Here is a 24072-nt window from a genome sequence, read left to right on the forward strand (position 1 = left end):
AAATGTAAAACAATTGCATAAAACCTAAAATTCATTACGACTGCAGGTTCTTTTAATCACTGTGTAGTGATCATTTACATTTCACTGTGAAACTCAAGGAGTACAAAAGGGCAAAGATATATCAAAACAATGTGTCATCTTCACACCACTTTTGGAACTCACTGCATTACCAAATTCAGCACTGTGACCTCATTATGACAATAAATCTACAAATGATGACACTCAAATGAGGCACACAAAGTTCATTTCTGCAGCAAAGCACCTCTCTGTGTTTCATGGACTGTTATCAAATTCACACTACATCCATCAAATAGAGAACTTTGGAAAGGTTAATATTTCTTCGTATGGTCAGAGCCGAATCATCAGAATGGACAAAAACCTAGCTCGTAGTTGATATTAAAATAAAGGTCAGGTGTTGTGAAAAAAACTAATTTAATTTCAAAACTTAACGGTAAACTAACAGATATAAAAAGGTATTTTGCTGTGACATATACTCTATAGTTTTAAAAAGTTCTGTCTGATCCAGGTAAGTTGCCCTCTTCTCTCAAGGGCTTTTCAGTGCAAGATCCTAAGACATCAAAGTTACAAAGTTTCCTAGATTTGTCACACCAACACCTGTAATGACCACAAGTGCAAATTGTTCAATTCTAATCTAATATTCATCTCATAATACTAGAGGCATGAGGATCATTCCGACTGGGAGTCTCCCATACAGTAGGTAGTCTGTGTCTGAATAGTGGGCTGACTCCTGCTTTTGATGGTATCTTATTTAAGAAGCAAATCAACTGTGAACAAAAGCATAAGTACTGCTGGACTCATTGAAGATGACTCACCTTGGAACTCTCTGTGGGACAGTTTTATATAACAGTATTAACTGTGTCCACTCCACGACAATCAAAGAGAATCAATGGAAGTATCAGTGTCACGTCTATCTGTGCAAGAAATGTGTTTCTTCAAATTGTTCCTATTTCAAATGATCCTATTTTCATACACTGTATGTGCCACGTATGAAAAGCTCCTTAGACAAGCACACATTGAGGGATAGACAACTGTCTTCTTTCTAGTCTAGCCGACCTGTCTCTACAATTGTTGCCATAGAGACCATTGTATAGTGATGTTGCGACCAGGGACAAGGTCGCATGGGCTCTGCCTGAATAACTAAGAGCGATTCCATTTTTTTCCTTCAGACGTGATGAGGCATATCACTCTGTCAACACCAGCATTTTGATATGTAACTGTTGTCTACTTGGTTGATCAAGTTTGTGTTCATCAAGAAATCTCTTTGCTTAAGATTTCCATATCTCTTGGAGTTTCTGCATTTATGAGTTAGCCAGTTCTCAATGTTTTCATTCACATAATGGCATTATCAGCAGGATCCCGAGAGATCAGCAACAGCGAGTGGTAAATACAAAGGTTCTTTCATTTTGCTTTGCCAAGTCTGTGCCTGACAGGATCAAAAAGGACTTTTTATTTTCTGCAATTTGGCTGTGAGAATCTACGTCTTGAATAAGGTCAGGGATCAGTGTCTGAGGAGTGTCCTGGTTGAACTCTCTGAAAGCGTTGCTCAGGACGAAAGTGCCATACAAACTTTTCAGTGGATGTTCAAATCAAGAGTTTGCAAAAATTTAGCAGAAAAGAGAAGAATCAAGTGAGATATCTATTATCTAATATAATGTGTTTTAATACATGCTGAGGTAAGTGATTGGTAGATTTGATTTGTTTTTGATTTATTACAGGATAATGGCACATAGAGTTTCTCTTCATCTCTCAGAGAAACTGATCTTTTTAAAGCCATTACAATTAGACAACCTGATTAGATGTAAGTGGAACAGGACCACAAACATCTTTTGGCAGAGGACAATATGTTTACTTCTTGATTTATTTTAGTGATAAAACCACACAAATATTGTTATGTGACATACTTTTCTGATAAAATCAATTAAATGTTAGGTAGCAAACTAGTAGAAACAAGAAGAGTAAAAAGTCAGTTGCACAGCCACCATAAGCTACAGTTCATACCATATGGTGACAAAACCCCTGGGTGTGATAAGGTGGAGCAAGAGCGAGTTTTACTGCTAGATCATTCAACTTTTTGTGAGGAGGAGCACTGTGTTATTTCTTATTTGAAAGTTACATGTAATGTACATTGGGCCACATGAAAGACCTTTGTCTACAAACACAAAGTTCACAAAAAACCTTCAATGTTTCATTTTTTCACAGCCCCTTCACACAGAAATAACTTCCTCAATCTCCCCTCTCTTTCTCTCATGCTCAGCACTTACCTTTATAGTTGATCTTAAATCCTATAGATCCGACACTTTCATCTGACTGTAGGTGAAGCCACATCTGGTGGGTCATACTGACAATCAGGTCAGGAACAAAGCTACCTGATAGGCTGGAACACAAATGATATTACTATTAAATGACTGGATTCATAATTACCATTACAAAAAAAAGTGTGGTTTTCATCATTGCAATCACAGCCATGAATTCTCAAGTGCTGTTCTGAGTGTGAACAAATTGCTGGAACAAACTGTGCTGAAATTGAATACTTTGGTTTGGTTTGCTTTGGTTTTTCAGAACGCTGCCTCATGAGAACTAATTGCTCAGAGTACACACATATTATCTGGCCTTTTTTGAGATTGCCAGCGACTTTTACACATGAAAGTTAACAGTGACAGTCTGCAAAGTGAATTGAAATCATCCGTTTTATAAAGACTCTACATCTGTTATCCTTTTGGGCACAGCAGAGCATTTTGAAAATTCAAAGAACAGTTCATATTTTTAAGTGGGGCACGCATAATGTAGACTGCTGTTTTTACAATGAGAGTAATTGCAAAAAAAGAAGATGGAGAGTTTTATGCTGTATTGGCCGCTGATGACTTACATCAAGATCCAGAGTGAAAAATATTACGAGAAGACAACTTGATAGTAGTTTTTACTGATCACTTAGACCTGATATTTTCATTGGTTTACAAAGCATTTGCTATACTGACATAAGTGGTGTTGCCAACTAGGGCATCTGGCCATTATAAAAACACAATCTGCTTTATCACATCACTGAAAGAAAATGCAAAAATGCAGTAAAGGCAGCACATTTTCTGAATGTTATTACTTTCATGTTTCAGGAGTTTATCTCATAACATTACTTTGGTGAAGGTGTTTTGTTGCCTTAATATGACTGTTAGGATAACAGAACATGCTCCCTATGTATCCATTCAACAAAGCTACATGCCGACAGAGGTACAACAAGTGAATATTCAGAGCACATTCAAGGTCACCATTATCAGTAGGTAAGTAGCAAACTGTGTGGGGAGAGAGGTACAGCATGAATGCATGATTTTTAAGTGCGGAAGAAGCTATGAGCATGTTTTAGCTAACTACCTGTTTTTAATTAGATGGACATTGGGAGTTTATTATAAACTAGCTCATGCTTTCACTCCCCATTTCAAAAATAAGCAAAGCGTTGGTTTATTGTGATTGAACTTTGTTATTGATATTGATTGTTTATATAACTGCATGGAGAAATAATACAAGCAGCAGAGAAGGGTAAATGCAAAGACATTAAAGTAGGGTAATGACAATAAAGTGTATGATAAAAAACTGTCTAATTTACAGCTTGTGGAACACTGTTATTAGTCAACTAGCCACACTAGCTTTTTGCTAACTTTTTGCTTTCATGTCCTGCCTGCATTTTTGCCTCAGAATGAATAGATTTTGACATCCAAAATCCAGTCTAAACATTAAGGCTTGAATTATCATTTCAAAATATCAGTGAAAATGACTTTCGGTAACATTCTCTATGAATCCCATGTCTATAATGCATTATAAACATATTTATAATGTGGGAAAATCTACTTATAGCACTGTGTAATTATAGTTATAAGCACTCATAAATATTCCTTTGTAACAATAATCATAACACATTAAAAGCATTTTATAGTGACTTATAAGGTCAGATGTCATAATACTTCACAATGTTTGGTCACACGTTGACATTTTTTGCAAGGCTCATAGTGTATTATAATTACACTTACAATTACAAAAACGACCCCCACTGTCAGAGAAGTCACCTTTCACATAGAAATGACATGTGGTAAGCCATACAAATGCAAACCAGTCAATTAAAAGTAGTAGGGGAACTGTGATTCATGTTCGACATCTAAGAGCTTCAAATATTTCAAATGTGGAAAACCAAAAGTCAAACTCAATTTAATTTGGTTCATGTTTTTTTTATTGTAATATTGCAGGGGTTGGTTCTACTCTCTTTTGTAAAAGGTACTTACTTCATTTTAAAGCAATATAGTGAACCCACATAAGCAAATGGGTTCTGATATTTATGTGCATTTATCACCACTCGCTCCCCACTTGCCAACTGTGAATTGATTTTCTCTGTAGCCTAACTATAAGAAACCAAATTCAGGATGAATACCATTGATAAAGTGTCTTTCATTTGTTCCCTCAATATGGAGAGTTAAACAGACTCTGAAACACTCATCTGCATTATTCACAGAAAACCGTTTTTTTTCTCAGTTGAACTCCAATTCAGCTGTCATAAAAAATGTATAAACATTACATGTATTCATGTGATGAAGGTAAAATTAATACCAAATGTTAAATCTTTGCAGAATGAGAAAGTGTCTGTTTATGAGAAATCATAAATAATCTTTTAGAGGGAGTGGATGAATACCGGTGAGCTCAGCTCAGTTGAATTTATCAATATGTCCACAAAGGTTTTCCTCCAACAGTAAGGAACCCTTGAATGCTTTATCTGATCATATTTAACCTTCATTTAACCAATAAAGATGTTGATTGTTAGATACGTTTTGAATGAAGGACTGTTACTTTAATAAAGTTGTTTTACCACATGACAGGACACTTAGAACCATTTCTAGAATTGAGCCAATCCTCTCCCACTCTAACCTGTTATTCATGTTCTCATTTCTCCATTCTAGACTACTGTAACTCCATTCTTTCTGGCACAAAACAAAAGTCCATCTCTCACCTTTAACTAGCTCAGACTGTAGCAACTTGGCTTCTTACTGGTTTTGACAGAATACATCCCATCACCCTGATCCTGGCTTCTCTCAATTGGCTTCCTGTTCATTTTAAAATTGATTTTAAGATTTCATTGATTACTTTTAAAGCACATCTAGGTCTGGCTCCAAGCTATATAACAGAATTTTGGACCACACATGAGCAAGCCTTACATCCTCAGGTGGGAATGTTCTGGCTTCAAAGTCGAGGCTGAAATCTAAAGGTGACCAAGCTTTTACCATGAGGGTTCCTCGGGTTTGGAATGACCTGCTTGAGGAGATAAGGCTCATACAATCAGTGATCTCTTTTAAATCACTTTTTAAAACTTATTTCTTCAGACTTGCTTTTATGTGATGTCTCCTTTTTATCATCTTTTAATCTTTTTATCAACTTTATTGCTTTTCATTGTCTTCTTAATGTCTACCTTGTTATTGCTTTCTGTGTCATGTGTCATTGCTTTTGTATTGTATTGCCTTTGTGTTGTCTGTCAAAGTACTTTGTCAGTTTTTAAAGGTGCTCTATTATTATTAATATTGTTATTATCATGACCCTATTAACATTTGAATATGATGGGAAATCCCATAGAAGAATAGCAAAGCTAGCAGGGTAGCCAGGGTAGCCTGGCTAACACCAGACCATGTGGGGTAGGGTCTGGCTAGGAGCCGTTCATTTCCTCATATTTCAGGCAGGATCAACGAATGCTGATTAAATGCTTCTGTACGCTACTGAACAAACTTACAGCCATCATATCAATGATAGATGATGACATATTCAGAGCCTGTAGGGAGCAGCATGAACACATTCTTTTTATGAAGGAAAAAATCATGTAGCGCAAGTTTTTGTTCTATTTTCAAAGTGAACTTGCCTTCCAATTTATTTAGCACACAATCTACTGTTGCTTTTAATGGTTGCTGCACCTCCGTGGCCACCATGCTGGATGTAAACAGAGTCGCTCTACGGTCGTCATCGCCTTGAGCCCCCTCCCCGTTCTGTGATTAGTTCCTTATCCCAGGCGAAAATTTTGTCTAGGTGGCCATGCTAACTTTCTGAGCGAAGTAGAATCCCGCTGCAATGAGAGCATGGGTATAATCAGGCTAGTTGAAGGGGGTATTATCCTAAAACCATGTCCTGTGGAAGTAAAGCACTCTACTGCCACCTAGAGTCTTCAATTATCTAGTGCAGCCCCCTGTGGCTACACAGGCCTGCACCATGAGACTATGCAAGAGCAACACACAAATGCTGTAAAATTAATTTATAGGTTTAAAGCTAGCGTTGGTAATCTTGGAAAGCTAGCAAGAGAGCTAGCAAGATTTGAAAATAGCACCTCCTCCTGCCTCCTCTAAGTCCCACCCCCCTCCTTCCCCTCCCGTCAGTGAGTCCGTCCAAGCCACGCCCCCACAAACTGGAACGCACACACCACGAAAATGAGAAGCGGCAGGGAGGAGAGGAGCGCTAACCTAACGAGCTAGCCATTTCGGAGAATTTTGGACAACCACCAAACAGACTCATGTTTCATTTCAGGTCTGTACTCCAATTTCATAGAACTTTTTGATGATGAACAAACGTGGCAAACTATTCACTGGTGTTGCCATTTGATAAATCTCAACCTCATGGCTTGTGTCCATACAGCATTTCTCTCTGGCTCAAAAGTGTTGGCAGGGAACTGGGGAACTGGGATGAAATGCTTGTGGATGAGAGAATCAAAAAGTTGTCAAATTGAAGTGCTCAATTTCTGTTATGACCCGTTAAACATACAAATTAATTTTACAACGTTTTGTGTGTTGTTCTTGCATAGTATCACAGTGTAGGCCAGTGCCCTATAGAGAGTAATGACCATGGATGACTAAATCCACTGGCCCTTTGCCAACAGCCCAATTATTTGGTTGACTGGTTAATATAGCTGTTTGTGGTCTGGGGACCAGGGTTCAAGACTCATAGAAGGACCCTTCCTTTGCTATCTACACATGGATTTAATATTTTGGTCTCTTTATTAAAAGCACCCAATTAACTCTTAGAGTAACTTACAATCATACTATAATGCATAATAACTGTGATTATAATACATTACAAAATTATTGTTACTACTACTACTACTAAAACACAACGATCCTTGCAAAAAAGGCAGTGATTGACCAGCAATTTTGAAAAATTATGATAATTGATCTCACAAGTCAAAATAAAGTGCTTTACAATGCGTTATGATCATTATTATAAAGTATTATAAATATGTATAAATTCTTATAGTTATGACATACAGTGCTATAAGAAGATTATAATGTGTTAATAAGTATGTTGATGATGCCTTATAGACATGGGTGCCATAGGAAGTATTACTTTACAAGCAGTTACTGTACTATTATGTGTTACAACCTGCACCACTGTGTTTATATATTTAGAAGGAAGCTCAAGTTTATATATTTAGAAGAAAGCCCAAAATCACACATTTGTCTCAGCAGGCCTCACAGTCTACAAATCATTCCACACCCTCTAACTTTAAACAATAGTTTTGGATAAGAAAAAAGTATATTAGGAGAGTGTAATACTTACACCTGTAGTATAGTTGTAGGATCTCCCACCTCCCCTCCATCGCCTATCGTCAGGGTATCATACGCTATCTCCAAGTCAAACTCCTCAAAGTTGATCTGGATTACCTAAAGTTCACACACAAAAGACATATACACAAACATCAGTACCTTTGGTCAAGTTATTAACTCAACCCAATCAAAGCTGATCTAGAGCAGACATTTAGATTTAAGGTAAAAAAACAACAAAAACCACAACATGAGACAAATATCCTTAAAACAGAACACATAGATGTTAAACACACTGAATTAATTCATCACACAGTGTAGTATGATTTCATTCAGTGTAGCAAGAAGAACAAGGAAGATGAGGAACACCTCCTGTGCTGCACTGGAAGCTGTGAGAATCAGCACATAGCTCAAAACTCTCATCAGGAATTATTAAACCAACACTTTCTGTTTCATCTAGTACCAGAGAGAAACATATTTGGCAGAGGAGAAGAGAGAAAATGAGAGGGCAGGGGAGGGAAAGAGGGGAAGAAAGGAGGAGACATACAGAAAAGGGGATAGGATAGAGAGATGGAAGGAGATGGAGGCAGATGGAAGAGGGGAGGAGAGAGAAGGAGGAGGCAACAGAGAGGAATGGGGGAGGGGGGGGCATCTTTGATGCTAGCAATGTAGAGTGTTAGAATATTTATATTATAATATACCTAGAATTCTGACTTTACCCTCAGGGGACGATTGAAACCTTACTCTACCTGCCCTTCCTCCTCTTCCTCTCTCCTTGTAAGGAGTTTTCAGACTTCCAGATTAAATGTTCGACTGAAAAACTTCAAAAACATCATAATGATCTCAGTACGCTGGTGTGTTCATCGTGCATATGTTTACATGTTTACATATCAATACCTTTTTATTTTTGAACACCTGGTTTTGTTCTGTATATAAACATTCTGTTTGAGTCAGACATCATAAATATAGATTTTTTTTTCTTCTTCACTATGTACAGCTTGAACACCTGGGGACATGATACCCATTATGTTGGAGTATAAACAGCTTATCCTCACTATGACCTTAACCATTAAATCTATGAAGAAAAAGAGAACAAACTGAGTTTACAGAAGCAGTAGCCATGCCTTTCTACTCACCTGCTGTTTTACTGTTTTATCTTTAACAGTGTTAAAGATAAACAGTGTAGCCTGATTTGCATTTGTTCATGGTATTAATTCTCATTTCTTTCACACTAAGGAGCTCAGTCACTCCCTGAGTTTGCATGTGAAAGCAGAGGCAGACCTACACTTTAGTCTGACATCAGTTTACATGAGATACAATCAACAACTGATATACCCATGACAAAAACAATTTAGCAAGCTAGTGAGCATCACCACAACAATCACCTGCTGTGAACAGCAAAGAGTTAAATGAGGGGCACTGCAGAGATGAAGCTGTGATCGCACATTGCTTGCAATGATGACTCAGTCTTATCGGCATGTAAGGCAGCAGATTGGATTAAAGCCTTACCTACAAACCTGCTAAACTCTCACACGAGCACACGTTCACAGAGGCACACTCACTCACACAGAAAAATACAGCTTTGTGGAGATTAATGACCGGAAGGTCGTCAGTTCAATCCCAGACTGGCAGGATAAATCTGGGAGGGGTAAGTGAAAAAGCAGTGCCTGCCCCTCATTACTAAAACTTAGGTACCCTTGAGCAAGGCCTTTAACCCTAATTGCTCCACAGGAGCTGCTCAGTGGCTGGCAGGTCAGACTGTGGTTGTAGTGGGCAGCTTCTAGGTGTGATTGTGCCTACCTGTGTGACTGTGATCAAATATTCCTGCAAAAGAGACCTTCCTCCCATTGAGACTTCCCAGAATAAATACAAGTAAAACATAAATGTCTTTTCATGTAATTCATAGTCATTATATGTCTCCATTGATATCAGATATGTTATCACAATATCGCTGTTAGCCTACAGTGGATGGATTTTACACATTTCATCAAAAAATCATTTCAATAAAATACCATTTTTGATACCTCTTTTTAATATATTTATGTTTTGTAAGCTCACTTACAGTATTTATCGTGCTGGGGTTAAAATTGTAAGAAAGGCATGCCAAAATATTATTTACAGTTACTAGCACACTTCATATGTCCTTTGTTTAACAATGCACAGGAATTTGGCAGTACAGATAAACTCTGATTTGAAAACAAAATATACATATTTTCATGTTTTACATACCGCAAAACCAAGGTCTCTGGACATGCACATGGTTTAGTCAGCATAGTTTAAATGCATGTAGTTTTTACAGCATTGCAGCATATACACATATATAACTCTGAACCCAATCATATTTTCAGGCTTGAAGTCCTTCCATTTAAGCGTGTAACTACATTGATTGTGTATTGGGCTCTAAGCGCTTCTAAAACCTGGGGGACCTACACTGAACATTGTACCTGAATGCATGCAGGCCCACAACAGAGGACTTCCTGCTTCTCCCCAAAGCACACGCTACACTTTCTGTGTAGTCACAGTGTAAGAAACAAATGAGGTGTTCTAATTTGGTAGAAGCTCTTTGTCTACAGATGTGTCTCTTTTGGGTGTCTTAAGAGATGAACTTAGTTTAACCTCTCCTACATTATAATTGGTGTTATTTGGCTTACAATGGAACATGCATTGGGGAGTATAAAACATTTTTTGCAAAGAAGATAAAAAAAATAAAAATAAACTCTGGCCTACAACACGATAAAAAGAAAAATAATTTTGCTGAATAAATTTAATGAGAGTGGAGCAGAAACTGAGTGAGTTACAAATAATGTAATGTGAATTGTTAGAGGCTTAATTAGCTGGCTAGGAAATAGAAAACATTCACCATGTGGTGTATAAAGGCAGAGCGAAGCCTGTGTGTTGGGATGATGGAAACTGGACTATTTATCTCCTTGTCTACGTCCTTTATATAACACCCTAATGCCACATCAGCACTGTTCACACAGCATTAAACACAGCTAGAATATAACTACATTACACTGTGTGTGTGTGTGTGTGTCTGATGCATGTGTGTGTCTACTGTATGAATGTGAACACTGTGCTGAACTCAACTTAGATTGGAGCCTCATTACTGACAATGTGTGTCTAAATTTTTGTGTGCATTCTGTACTTTTTGAATGTACTGTATGTGTGTGCATGTGTGTGTGTGTGTGCATGCATGATAGATCAAACTGAACACTACATATTTCTCCTCTCCTCTAATTGGTTGCTGTTCATGCATCTCATCCATCTCTCGCTCTCCCTCTAGTTATCCTGCCTCTCTCTATCTTTCTCTCTTGCTGTCATTCTCTCTGTCTCTCTTTTTCTAATTGGCTGCTGCATTCCTTCTTTCCATCCATCTATGGCTTCTAGCCAATGAGGCGATAGAATTGGATTTCTGCTTGATAAAGCACTTCCTTTGGTTGTCGTGGAGACAATAAGGTTGGGGGGAGGCTCCTCCCTACCCATACCATAATAAGATCCAAGACTGCTTAGAACATACAGCTACTATAGGAATATCTGAAATACCTGCCAAGCGATACAGTCAGTGATGTAAAGCAGGCACAGACAGGGTTGGGGAATAATAGATTGTCTGTGACAGTATTACAGTAAACCCTCTGCCACTCGATCCCCTTGCACGTGCCTCTGTCTAGATAGTATAAATTGTGCCGTTGTGAGAAAAGCTTGACTTTAGCTGATGAAGACTGATGACTTGAGCCCGTTGTGACTAAGTGTTTTTCCATTACTTCTGTTTCATTTAGTTGCATCGACCATGCCTCTTTTGCCTCTTTTTTTACATACCAACTCTGGACCAGAATCTGTGGGAAACGGTTTACAGTTGCTATGCAACAACTGGAAAATGCATTTGAACCAGTACTTTTACTAAATATTTAACAAAAAAAAGAAGCTGTACAGAAGCATACCATTTTAATGACCAAGTGTGATAAGACACTGGTGCTGTGCATGCAGACTCATTTCTGTCATTTCTGCATTGTGTCTTAAATGTGCATATCAGACTTTTGTAGGCCTTGTGGTGGTGTTGAATATTCAACATGGTAGCAGTGCAGTAGTCGAGGTTATGTATTTCACAGTCCATGCAAACGTCTATAATGTGATGCAAAGCTAGTTAATACTTAATGTTGTCCATTTATAAAAGAGAATATGACCTAGCAGAATATGCAAGCTGTGTGTCTAGTTGTATTAGCAGATTAAATAATTTCTGGACACATACATTTCACATAGAAGTTGCCACAATTCTATCCTATCTTATGCATCATAAACACATGATGGTGATTGGTTAGAGGTGCTGATATTACAGGAGATGGATACTTCAGAAAAGAAAATGAAAAAAAAATGAGAGAGAAGTGATGAGAATTGTACAGTGAGAAAAGAGAAGAAGAGAAGAGAAGAGAAGAGAAGAGAAGAGAAGAGAAGAGAAGAGAAGAGAAGAGAAGAGAAGAGAAGTAAGTTAGTAATGGCCATCTCATCCTGCCATCCTCAAGGTTAAATGAGAACAGGAGAGAATGAATTGGCTCTAAAGGCTCATTCTGCCCAAACTAAATGAAGCAATAACATCAGAGAGCTATAGAAACCCATTAACACTTAACCTGAGAGAGAAGGAGCAGAGGGGTGGGCAGAGAGGCATGGAGGACCAGAGATGGAGAGAAACAAGGAGAAGAGAGGGAACTCATGTCTCTTTACCATTAGAGTATGAGAGGGAGATAGTGAGAAATGCAATATGTGTGAGAATGTGTGCAATGGAGAAAATGATGTGAGTGTAACAGTGAAACACAGTCCCCCCCCCCCCCCCCCCCCCTAAAGAGCCCTCCTCCTCCTCTCTCCCTCTATTCTCTCTTTCTCCATAGTAATTTGATGGTTTCGGGCTGAGCTCTTTAATGAAGAATCTGGGTAATTCTGAGGACAGTGCCTCTGGAAAGAGGGAGGAGGGATGGGCAGTGTAAAAAAAAGAGAAAAAGAAAGATAAGACGAGGAGAATGAGAGAAAGGGAGTAAAGTATGAAATGGGGAGAGACGTGTACAGGCACTAAAAACAGCTAGTGGGAGAGGCAGGATCAGTTGGGATTATTCCCTTACTCTCTAAGTGTTGTGGGGCTTGCATCATTACCCTCCTCCTCCTCTTCAGATTTGCCCCTTATCCCTGGTCTCAGTGTATGTTTTTGAATATTACACATAATACCATGGCTTCACTCCACTTATTGCCTTTCTTCCTCAGTAGAAAGACTGACCACTCATCTGCCCGCTAAACTGTTTCTCATTCATTCATCAGCCTTCTAACTGCTTTTTACTGCCTGTGCACCATATCGTCAATGCTGCCAGTCTGTTTTATAGCTGTTCTTGCATGTAACCTATTGTCTAGCTGCCAATTCCCTTTTGTTGTTTGCCTCTACCACCTCCACAAGTCTGCTATATTGACCATTTACTCTGGTAGATGGATCTCTGAGTCTGCATTTTTCTGTAGCCATCATTCACATGAACTTCACAGGACGTGAATTCCTATACCATTGTGAACCTACAAATACTGAAACATATTCGAAGTTAATCATCTAAAATTATTGAAATGATGCATGTGGTGTGGTTACTGTAACAGTAATAGTGTTAGTTGGTGAACTCCTACAACTGGTGAGCTAACTGCTAACTCACTATAGTTGGCTGACATTTTGTTCACCACACAGGTGAATTCACCAAATACATACATGGATTTGTCCCTGACATATATAAATATAGCAGCTCATTAAATTCATTTAAATGGAATTGCTGTAATTAGTCTGCCAGAGGCTGAGTGAATCTGTTAAACATTTCTGCTGTTTTAAATACTATTATAATTGGCCAATTATGTGATTTATTTTCAAATACATTAAAAACCTTTTCAAATCTTTCATGTCAGTCTTTAATTCAATAAATGCACACTGAAATGTATTATAATGGCTTTGTTCTAGAACTACTCTTCTTGGAATAACTTAAATAACCTAAATAAATAAGTTCCTTCTACAGGGTTGTGTCCTTTCATAATGCCAATCAGTGTAACATTTCTAAACTTAAACTAAAAAAACATTATTGGAAAAGTATTTCTTCAAATTGATTGATTGGCTTTATAAACTTTAAAGCATCTTTCTTTACATTCTGACAAAAACTCTACTGGAAAGCAATGACACTTATCTGATGGCAGTGTGACAATTCTGACAGTGCTGAAGATACTAATCCATGGGCAAAATGTAGATTTACATAGTGAGGACTGAATTTGTGCATGATATGGCTTTAACTAATGCTTCAGTATTTGTCTGTTGTTGGGGTCCCATATGAATACAACTTGCGCAAATATAATAAGATTGATAATGATGGGAGATTATTGGGGTTAAATTAAGGGATGTCATTCTTTGTCATGCTCATCCCTTTCTCTTGCATAATATCTTCGTCTGCCTCTTTAAATGGGATTATATTTTATCGTGTCTAATTACTGATAAGTATTTTGTTGTTCAAAAGATGTTGAAGTCCCAAAAAGATTAAGTCAGAAATCACCAGGAGTCGTCCAGCTGAATGCAGTTAGGCTGCGTTCACACTGCTAGCAAAAATCCAATTTTTAGCCAATCTAGATTAGAACCAGATGGCTCTTATGAAGTCTGAACAGTCATAAATCACATGAAATACGATTTTTGCAAACCAGATCGAAACCACCTTTGGGCAGTAGTTTCAAATTGCATTTGGACAGATGTGTCTGAGTGTGAACAGCTCCAAACACTCAGATCAGATTTGACTGTCCATTACGTCTCTACGCTACGTCACTCTATGCGACACCAGACCTGCGCATATTCGAGCTGTTGTTGCTAGCTGATATCAATACGGAGGACTTCGAAAACATCAGTCTTTGGACAGAGGACGTAACCAAAGGCTTAATCTTTGGGGAAATGGCTCTGTTTAAGTGAAGCTCGAGGGTTTGTTGTTGCTGTCGCTGTCGCAATTATATGACATCACACAATACATGCTAGATGACGCCTCCGGTCTGACGATGTTGCCACAGCAACCTGTCAGATTGGTCATTAATGTGGCCCAGTCTGAACAGAGCCAAATCCGATTTGGACACTTGCTAAAAACAGTGTGGACAGTCAGGCCTAAAAATCAGATTTGAGAAGGAATCAGATTTGAATCAGATTTGCCTGCAGTCTGAACACAGCCTTAGAGTTTTATTGTTGACAACAAAACCCGGAATCATCATACACAGACAGAATCTATGCTTAAATGACACAAAGAACTAAAAATGAGGGTCTCTTTTATACTTTCAATATTGCTGACCTATGAGAAAAAGTTTCGCATAGATCTCATTTTCTTGGCACCTTTTACTACAATGCCCACTTCTTCACTCTTGGTGGCTGCTTGATCCAATTCTAGGTTTGTAGGTGCCTCGGATGGGCCTGAGTTTTTGGATTACATCATCAGTTTTTTCTAATTCTGCCTTCAGTTCTGTTTTTTTCCCTCACCCAGTGCTACCCACTGTTCTCACAGCTGCTGTTCAGCTGTTTCAACACTGTCTACTACAGGTTACTTCAATTTCAATATTATCCAATTACTTTTCTCACTGCATTCTTTTTCTATAATAATAATAATAATAATAATAAAAGTGCGATAATAATAAAATAATCACATATATTGTGTTTTTTATGCTTATTAAAGTGCTTATTCACTCAGTAGTTGCAGAGTCAAACACATCTTCTTCATTTAACATAATGCCCTCAGATTTAGCAAATAATAGTCAACAATCAAGTACCCTATTAGCATTATCACCAAAGTTTTACACTACATTCTTAAAAAATGTCTCCCTTCCTCTGTCTTACACAGCTTTCTTTTACATGTATCTAACTGATAAATGTGATGACAGCTACCCACGAAGCCTGAAGACCTGCAGGTCGAGTGACTGTGATGTAGAGGTCTATGAGCAGATCTGACCCCTGAAGCCTTAGTATACATCTCTCTACTACCTAGTCAGCCTTAGCTGCAGAGTAGATTTAACTTTAAATTTATATAGTTGTGGTCTATGCAACATCTTGTTGGAGCAACACATAATGTATTGTTACTTAAGAGATCAAGACACAACAAATAACCTGCGAAGATGTGGCTTAATCATGTTAAAGATGTCTATTATTTTCAAAGTGTTGCATTTTTGCCAGAAGCAATCCAATTCCTCTTGTGAATTTCACCACAGTCATTCTCTTTTTAAAAACTAGTTTGTACCATCTTCATATGAATGTCTACCACTGAGAATATCAATAATTGCCATAGTTTCAAGAGGGAAATGAAAGACTCCCGTAGTGCTAAAGTGAATTTTTATTTGTTATTTTTATTCAAATTAGAGTATTTTTTAAATGTCTAACATAAAACATGTCTGTAGGGGATCTTAAAAGTAACACTTAAGAGTTACCAGGTTGATTTTTATGTCAGCTTGAGTTTGGGTCTATTTTTGTTCTTTTTTTTTCAAATATTATTTTTGGTGCATTATTCCCTTAAATGGATATTATACAGTCCAGCGGCAGACAGGCAATTTAGTAAGAGAGAGAAGAATAATATGAAATATAACAAAAGCCCACAAAGATTGCAGTTCATGTTGTTCTTGTAGATGACATGTGGTGTGATACAAAACACATATATATAATTCATTAGAGTGCATGTCATGTATGTGAACCAGTATTGTGCATGACATGTACATGATATAGTGTGGAGCATTACAATATAAGGTACAATTTTTAAAGGCCTTTAAAATAAAGTGCTTGATAAAAATGACTTGATGTGGCTTCAGTTGAAATGCTCATCATTTAGGTTGGGGTGGTTGGGACAATATCCATAATCATACATAAAATATACACATTCATTTTCAATTTCTTTCATGTACACACACACGTGCACCCACACACAATAAGGTGCAGAAGGGCATTAGTACTGTAGCCTTCAACAGTCACATACACATTGTAGCCTTCAAAAGAGAATGTATTGCTGTAGGCCATAAACCAGAGGCCTTGGGCACCAGCAGAGAGTTTTGCTAAAAGGCAGAGAAAGAAAGAGAGAGGGGGAGAGAGAGAGAGAGAGAGAGAGAGAGAGAGAGAGAGAGAGAGAGAGAGAGAGAGAGAGAGAGAGAGAGAGAGAGAGAGAGAGATAGATAGAGAGAGAGAGAGAGAGAGAGTGAGAGAGAGAGAGGAGAGAGAGAGAGATAGATTTGACCAAGAGCAGACCAACAAAGTGAAAAGTGAAAGTGTGTTAAAAAGAGTGTACAGTATGTATTTGAACACACGTGAGCGTATGTTTGAGTGTGCTCGAATACGTGTATGTGCGTCCCTACAGTGCTGACGCAGGTGTTGCCATTGACGACAGAGCGGTCACCACAGTGACCCTGAGAGGAATAAGGATGTGTTTCCTGAATACCAATCGTATTTCTCCTGGGACATGCAGCGACCAATCATAGCTATCCATCTAACCTCTGGCCTATCATATGCCCTTTGTAGGATTAACCAATCATACAGAATTAGACACTGATATGCTCTGACTGGTGTATAATTTACAGTACTCCCTACATTACATTATTATCAAGTGGCATTTCAATTATGTAAAAATGCAGCTAAACTAACTTTGTAAATGCCTGTAAGAACTTTATAAATTCAAATGAATAAATAATTCAAATAGAGCAAAGCTTGCAAGCTGGTTCAGGCAGACAACTCAAGCTGCTCTGCCACACTCAAATATGACATACCCCGCTAACTGCAACATACTGTATATCTAAAACTTTAAGATGACACACACTCCCCAGTCTTGCTTTGCCAGTGCCTTTGTTGCTTTTTTAACATTTCATAAGCCCCATTTCTATCCCATCATTTACCTGAGGGCATTAAGTTATCCTGGGAGGGACAACTTTTGCAAAATGAAGCAGTCTTTACAAACTAATTCTATGTACCTATCTGTATCTTTTTTTTCATAAGTATGGCTGAAGTACATCAGTGTGTGTGCAACCTGTACGCACACATAGATACATGAAGCATCTTGCACCATAATAGACCGTCCTCAACACTCCAGATGCACCCACAGTCTTCACTTTTATCCCAACCAGTGAGTATATCTCAGATATATTACCTACTTTAATGTTTTGTTTAACAATAACAGTAATGATTGACCAGTGGATGATTTATTTATCTTCACACTGGGAAATGTTTTAAAGCAATACACAGAAATCATCATGTTTCACTTAGAGAATCAAAGAGGGAGTGAGAGAAAGATATTTACCTTATTAGGATTTGAAGCTGTAATTATCCAGACACACTGTGCGTTGCTCTCATATTGAATTGGGAAGTTAGGAGACATGAAGGTTCCTGACGGTCCTTGAAGATTACTGCCACATGTCTTCACTGTAAACAGACAAAAAAAAACCACATTATATAATTGTTAATAGCAGCAACTGCAGAATCAGTAGGGGGATTAGCAATAGCAGCTGTACACTGTTGAGTCTCTGCACTCCAATAAAGAGAATAACCTTCATAATTAAACCATTTAGGTGATGCTTAGCTGGAGATTCTCAGAATAAATCCAACAGCAAAATATAGCATGGGCGGGTCACAGTGGCAGTGCTGTTGCAATTAAAAGTGACACATACAATGCTAAGAGCTACAAAAGAAAGGGTGTGGTGGCAGAAAAGAAGAGAAGAGTCAAGTGCAGACAAAAGCAGAAAGAGGAACATAAGGTCAGATAGATGTTATTGATACTGTCAGCGACATCTCCCTGGATAGCAGTACTTAATTGGAAGCTATTGGCTGTGAAATACCACAGGATTAGCAAGAGTTGCAGTATTGACTGATAGAGACACTCACCAGCAATTTACTCTCAAAATCTATTGAAAGTCAACAACTTCCAACCACTAGCTGGGTAGTAATTACATTCCATCTTTAAAAAGATGAGAAACATCTACACCTCAGCATGGGACAACACATATCTTACATTATGTATTACAGTGTGAGGATTCCATGGCTTGTGTCTACTTGTGCAATGAAACTTGTGTAGATTTGGTTTATTAGTGATGTAAACGTGTAAAATTAGGTGGTTTGAGTGGATACTTGCGTGGAGAAATTAAAAGTAAGGTAAAACCTGGATAATCCCCCCCAATTACATATCTCAATGCATATTCATGTCAGTGTATTACTACATGTTGACATTTGGGTTTAAAAAGTCATACAAACTCAAGCATTAATTCTGAAGCTACAGTCAGTGGGGTGTTGAAAATGACACATGCTAGTTGTTCGATAAACCAACTGAGCCTTTATTAGGCTGTGTGTTCTGACTGGATGTGATAGAGAACCTGCTTGTCTGTCCTTGGGTCGTCCTGTTAGAGTTGGGAGGTAATTTTCTGGTTGGTTTGAAGCAGCCTTTGTTCCTTAATTAGTTTGTTCAGTGGTAGGCCGCAGGAACACGTACAGTTAACAGCCGTGCACACCCAAACACACACACACACACACACACACACACACACACACACACACACACACACACACACACACACACACACACACAAAACAAAAGCACCTAAGCACCAACACTTACATGGTCACATCTTATAAGCAGGCATGTACAGTCACACTGACACATCCTGTTCAGTCAAGAAACAAACTTACTTGCACTTAACATGCAAAGTAATAGACTTGCTTCCATGTACACGCAATTAGCAAGAGCACACACACAAGAACATCTAAATGAGTCTCACACACACACACACACACACACACACACACACACACACACAATTCCCCAAAAAGCACTTCCACTCACACACAAACACCCCAGCTGCTACTGTGACTTAACGATCACCAAGAAGGCAAGGGACAAGGAAAAGAGTCACACCAAAGTGTATTTGTGTGTCTTTTCTGGAGTGTGTAATGGGGTGTGTCTGTGAAATGCTGTAAAGACAGTGTCAGAACAAGTACAAGAATCCTATCAGACAACCTATATCTCCCTTGCCTGTCGCTCTGTCTGTGTCTCAGTGTTTCCCTGTCTCTCTGTCTGCTGGATCACTGCCTGTGTTCCCCCTGACTGAACCCAGTTGATGCTTGTTTCTCTAATTCTCAATGCATCTTCAGTTGACCTTCTCTTGTGCTCAACTCACTGCAATTTATACACTGATAGATACATAGAGATGAAGTGTGTGTGTGTGTGTGTGTGTGTGTGCATGTGTGTGTGTGTGTGTGTGTGTGTGTGTGTGTGTGTGTGCATGTGTGTGTGTGTGTGTGTGCATGTGTGTGTGTGCGTGCATGTGTGTGCGTGTGTGTGTGTGTGCATGTGTGTGTGTGCGTGCATGCACGTGAGACATGATTTATCTACATGTCTCAAAGTGTGTGCGTGTCTTTGTAACTGTGTGTGTTGACAGCTCAATCAGTGTGGCCTGAACGGATGGCCGCCCCATCACCGTGCCAACAGCAGAATGGGCACGGTGTTGCTATAGCGATCACGCCGAGAGTTATCACCAGTATTACCAGAGGAGCTAACATCCCATAATTTATATTAAACTCTCTTGGCCTGCGTCTATCTCTCTCTGTTGTTCCGTCTTACTCCCTGCGCCTTTTATTCACGCTGTCTTGGTCCCTCAATCAGCTGATGTCTGTAGGTTATGATTTACATTACGCTAAATTATTCGCTCTCTGTGTGTGTCCATCTCTTTTTCTCTCAACGTGTATCACTTATCAAAGGTAGGTCCTGGTGTTGACCTCTTATGGTATGCTGTTTCATTTTTCTACTTCACTACATGTCACTGTTAAGTAGTGACAACTACACATATCTAACAGCTTTAGCTATTAGTAGCATTTCTGGTAAAGACTTTAACTTTACTGTATCTAAATATGCTGCAATAGCAAAATGCTACTTGCATCAAAATCAATAATTCAATCATATAATATACTGTATAATACTGTACACCACTCAAAGGTAGTATTTTCTGTATAAGGAACATTTTTAATGCTTCAATTATATTCAGCTGACAAAACTTCTGTTTTATTCAAAGCAAAAGTTATTATTTTGGCTACTCCAAGAACTATATACAGTACACAAACACTTATTATCACCTCTCAAGCTGGTAGTGCAAATGTGTTTGCAAACAATATTGCTTATTTAAATATCCAACAAAGACACAAAGCAACATCAGAATTCATTCAGAGTGTTTCTGGCTCCTTGATGAATGTGAGTCCAATATTCACTCTCCTATTAGTTCTGTTTTTCATCTGATGTTGGTCAAGTGACATACAAAAGCTGTCTTGCTGAAAAACCTACCTGTTGCAGCTGGAAATGAGATCAGATTTATGAGGTGGGAACGTAAACAATTAGATAAAAGATACTAAAAGGCTGTGAGGCACTTAGTGGGTTCATCACTGCAAGCAACATCTTTCATATAACACACAGCTATATTGTAAAGCTTTATGTAAGACAAGACTTTTACTTGTAATGGAGTATTTTTTACAGTGCAAACTCACTTTCATCTTTGTCTAGTCTCTCTGTATCTATTCCTCTCCCTCTCATCATTATTTATACTGGCACAGAGTATAGAGGGCTTGAAGCCAAAAGGGCCATACTATCATTGAAGGGATAATGAATTCTAGATCAAATTAAAAATTTTGATGAGGTCTATCTGGTAGTGATCTAACTGATAGCACTATATGTGTGTGTGTGTGTGTGTGTGTGTGTGTGTGTGTGTGTGTGTGTGTGTGTGTGTGAGTGTGTGTGTGTGTGTGAGTGTGAGTGTGTTTATATATCGAGATCAACTGGATTCCCCCAGGATTCTCTCTCTCTCTCTCTCTCTCTCTCTCTCTCTCTCTCTCTCTCTCTCTCTCTCTCTCTCTCTCTCACACAGTTAGGATGCAGACCAAAATTAAATGAAATGGTTCCAGACGAGGGTCACATTGCCAAAACCTATACTATAGCTCCAAGCCCTTGCTCACAGTTCTCCAAATTTGTTTTTTATGACTTCAGAGTATAACTGCACCCCATAAGCACTGAGAAGGTTGCTGTGAGAAAGCTTTTTGGAGTTTGAATTTTAAGGCTGCACAACGTTTTGACTTGTTTCTCAGTTCTAGCACAGCAGCTTCCTTCGGTCTGAACTCTTCCTCAAACTCAAGGTCTATAACTCTACTGCTTTCTCAGCATGATGGCCTTTGTGGTTAGTGAGTCGTCTCCCCCAGTGGAGGGCTCAGGTTCAATCATCCACACAGCAATATCTACTGAAGCATACTCTACCAAGGACACTTAACCCCTACCTGTTAGAAATTTTACACCTGACCCTGCACCCTAACCAGAGAGCATGAAGAGAACTGGGAAGGTAAAATAAATCAAATAGAAAATAAAACTGAATCATACGGATGAGTTTTCAAAAGTACACAATTTATGGACTGATTTGGAAATGTATACAAGATAACAATGTTTCTTTGGTTCAAAATAGCTCATTTGTAAGTAGACAAACCTTTTGGTGATCTGGACATTTATCATTACATTCCCATTGGTTTATCTGACATGCCCTGCGTCAGATTAACTTCAGATGACACCTTCCAGCTGTCATTGAATAGACTGTAGTCATATATTTATATACTGTAGCCTAGTAGTTAATAAACTCATGTAGCATTCAGATGCTGTGCTACAGGCCTTGATGACGTTGTATATAAAGCAGTCCATCACAAAATGCCTGCAAGCCAATTGTTATGTGATTTTTATGATTATGATGGAAATTTCTTCATCACAGAAACATGATTAAAGTAAGTTAATTATTAAAGGGACATCGCCATAAAAGGACATTTCTAATTAAAGCAACTTTGACAAGGATGATGTGTAACTAATTAGACAGGTAAACTAAAATGAAAACCTTAAATCTTATTTTTGACAGAAAGGATTGGGAGGCATCTTCTGTTTTCCTGTTGATGACAAGAGTATGAATATTACTTGTCAGGCTATCAGGTACATTTTTAATTACAGGAGGGTTTTTTTAATGGAACCAGCAACTCAAATTTAAGTTTGAGTGAGCTTTGACCAAATCAGACTGTTGAAGTGAAAACTCTTTATAAAGTAAATGTGGTCACACTGAGGCTTAAATCGAGGTGCTAACTCAGATTAGAGATCAGAAGTTTCCAAATGGCTGTTTTAACAGACTGCCTACAGGAGCAGATAGATTGACCAATGGACACAGAGAATGATTGATGACATCATTAAGCTGGCATGCAGCGTTCCAATGGTCCTCGGTCTGGTTAGAGACACACACAACACAAAAGCACAAAAGAGACAGTCATTTAGTATAGTTGTTGTATAGTGCCACTTGTGTTCCTTTTTCATTTTCTTTCTTTCCTGTTTGATGTTAACATATGTGCTTGTGTGTGTGTGTGTGTGTGTGTGTGTGTGTGTGTGTGTGTGTGTATCAGGATGACATATAGGACCCTTCAGTATATTCAGGCAGATCAACTAAACTCCCCTGGAGTTCACACACACACACACACACACACCTACACACACACACACACACACACACACACACAAAGGCTGAGAGAGAGTTGGCTCAGTGGCCTTGCCATCTGTCCATTAATCAAGATGCCACATGGACACTCTCTCTATCTGTCTGTCTGTGTGTCTGTCTGTCTCTCCCTCTCTTATAAACTGTTGTACACATGGACAGAAGGACATTGCAATTTGACGGCTATTTTTATAGTTTATTTTTATTTAGTTTTGTAATTGTTGTATTGTATCTAATAAAGTAATTACCACTCTGTCCCTGTCTCATATTTTTAGTCTATATTTCTTTCTTTCTATTAGTTCACTGATATGGCATAAAGGGCATATTTATTTTCTTTCTAATGTTCCAAAATATGCATTTAGATGTATTTAAGCGTTTTGACAGAAGCGACCCTTTAATAAGTCAGCTGGCTTGATGCTTCCTGACAGATTGCCTCTCTCTCAATGTTATTCATGAGTTTCCACTTTAGCTTTTGACTGGTCTGGATGTAAAGGTCAAATCTCAGCTGTGTTCAGCTAAATGCAGCCTCTCTCTCATTCCAGTTTTGTTCATGAGGGTGGAACAAAGTAGGCTAAATAAGGACAGTGTACTTTGGAGAGCAGAGTGTTTTTATATTGGGTATCAAATGTACATATAATGAAGCACACTGATGGCTGACTATCCCCTATTTCAGTAGCTCACCTGTTGAACTCTAACTGTAAAACATGATACATCTGTTTAGTTATTTCAATGACACAGCAAAGCAGAGTACAGTACCTGTCAAAAGTTTCAACATGCTTTCCCATAACTTGAATGACAAAGTGTATCCAAACTTGTGTAAACTTCTGTACATATATCTGTGCTTGCACCTGCTCGGTAATTTGTGGCTCCACATGAGCACAGTGGTGCCAAGGTTGATAGAATGGCACAGATCAGGTTTATTTATGCAGATGTAGCACATTTTTTTATTGGTCTACACATTTTGGCATGA

General features: G+C 38.4%; 1 protein-coding gene across 1 annotated transcript in view; it reads right to left on the bottom strand.

The window, feature by feature from the left end:
* Positions 1-24072, bottom strand: part of LOC128373891 (CUB and sushi domain-containing protein 3-like) — a 276110-nt gene that overhangs the window by 109142 nt on the left and 142896 nt on the right. Inside the window, exons 9-11 of the mRNA XM_053334086.1 lie at positions 17861-17982; positions 7585-7688; positions 2283-2395 (exon numbers count right to left, since the gene is read on the bottom strand). Coding sequence (XP_053190061.1) covers positions 2283-2395; positions 7585-7688; positions 17861-17982 — 339 coding nt within the window. The remainder of the gene's footprint in view (positions 1-2282; positions 2396-7584; positions 7689-17860; positions 17983-24072) is intronic.

The sequence above is a fragment of the Scomber japonicus genome, chromosome 15 (assembly GCF_027409825.1).
Source record: "Scomber japonicus isolate fScoJap1 chromosome 15, fScoJap1.pri, whole genome shotgun sequence".
Classification (NCBI taxonomy): Eukaryota; Metazoa; Chordata; class Actinopteri; order Scombriformes; family Scombridae; genus Scomber; species Scomber japonicus.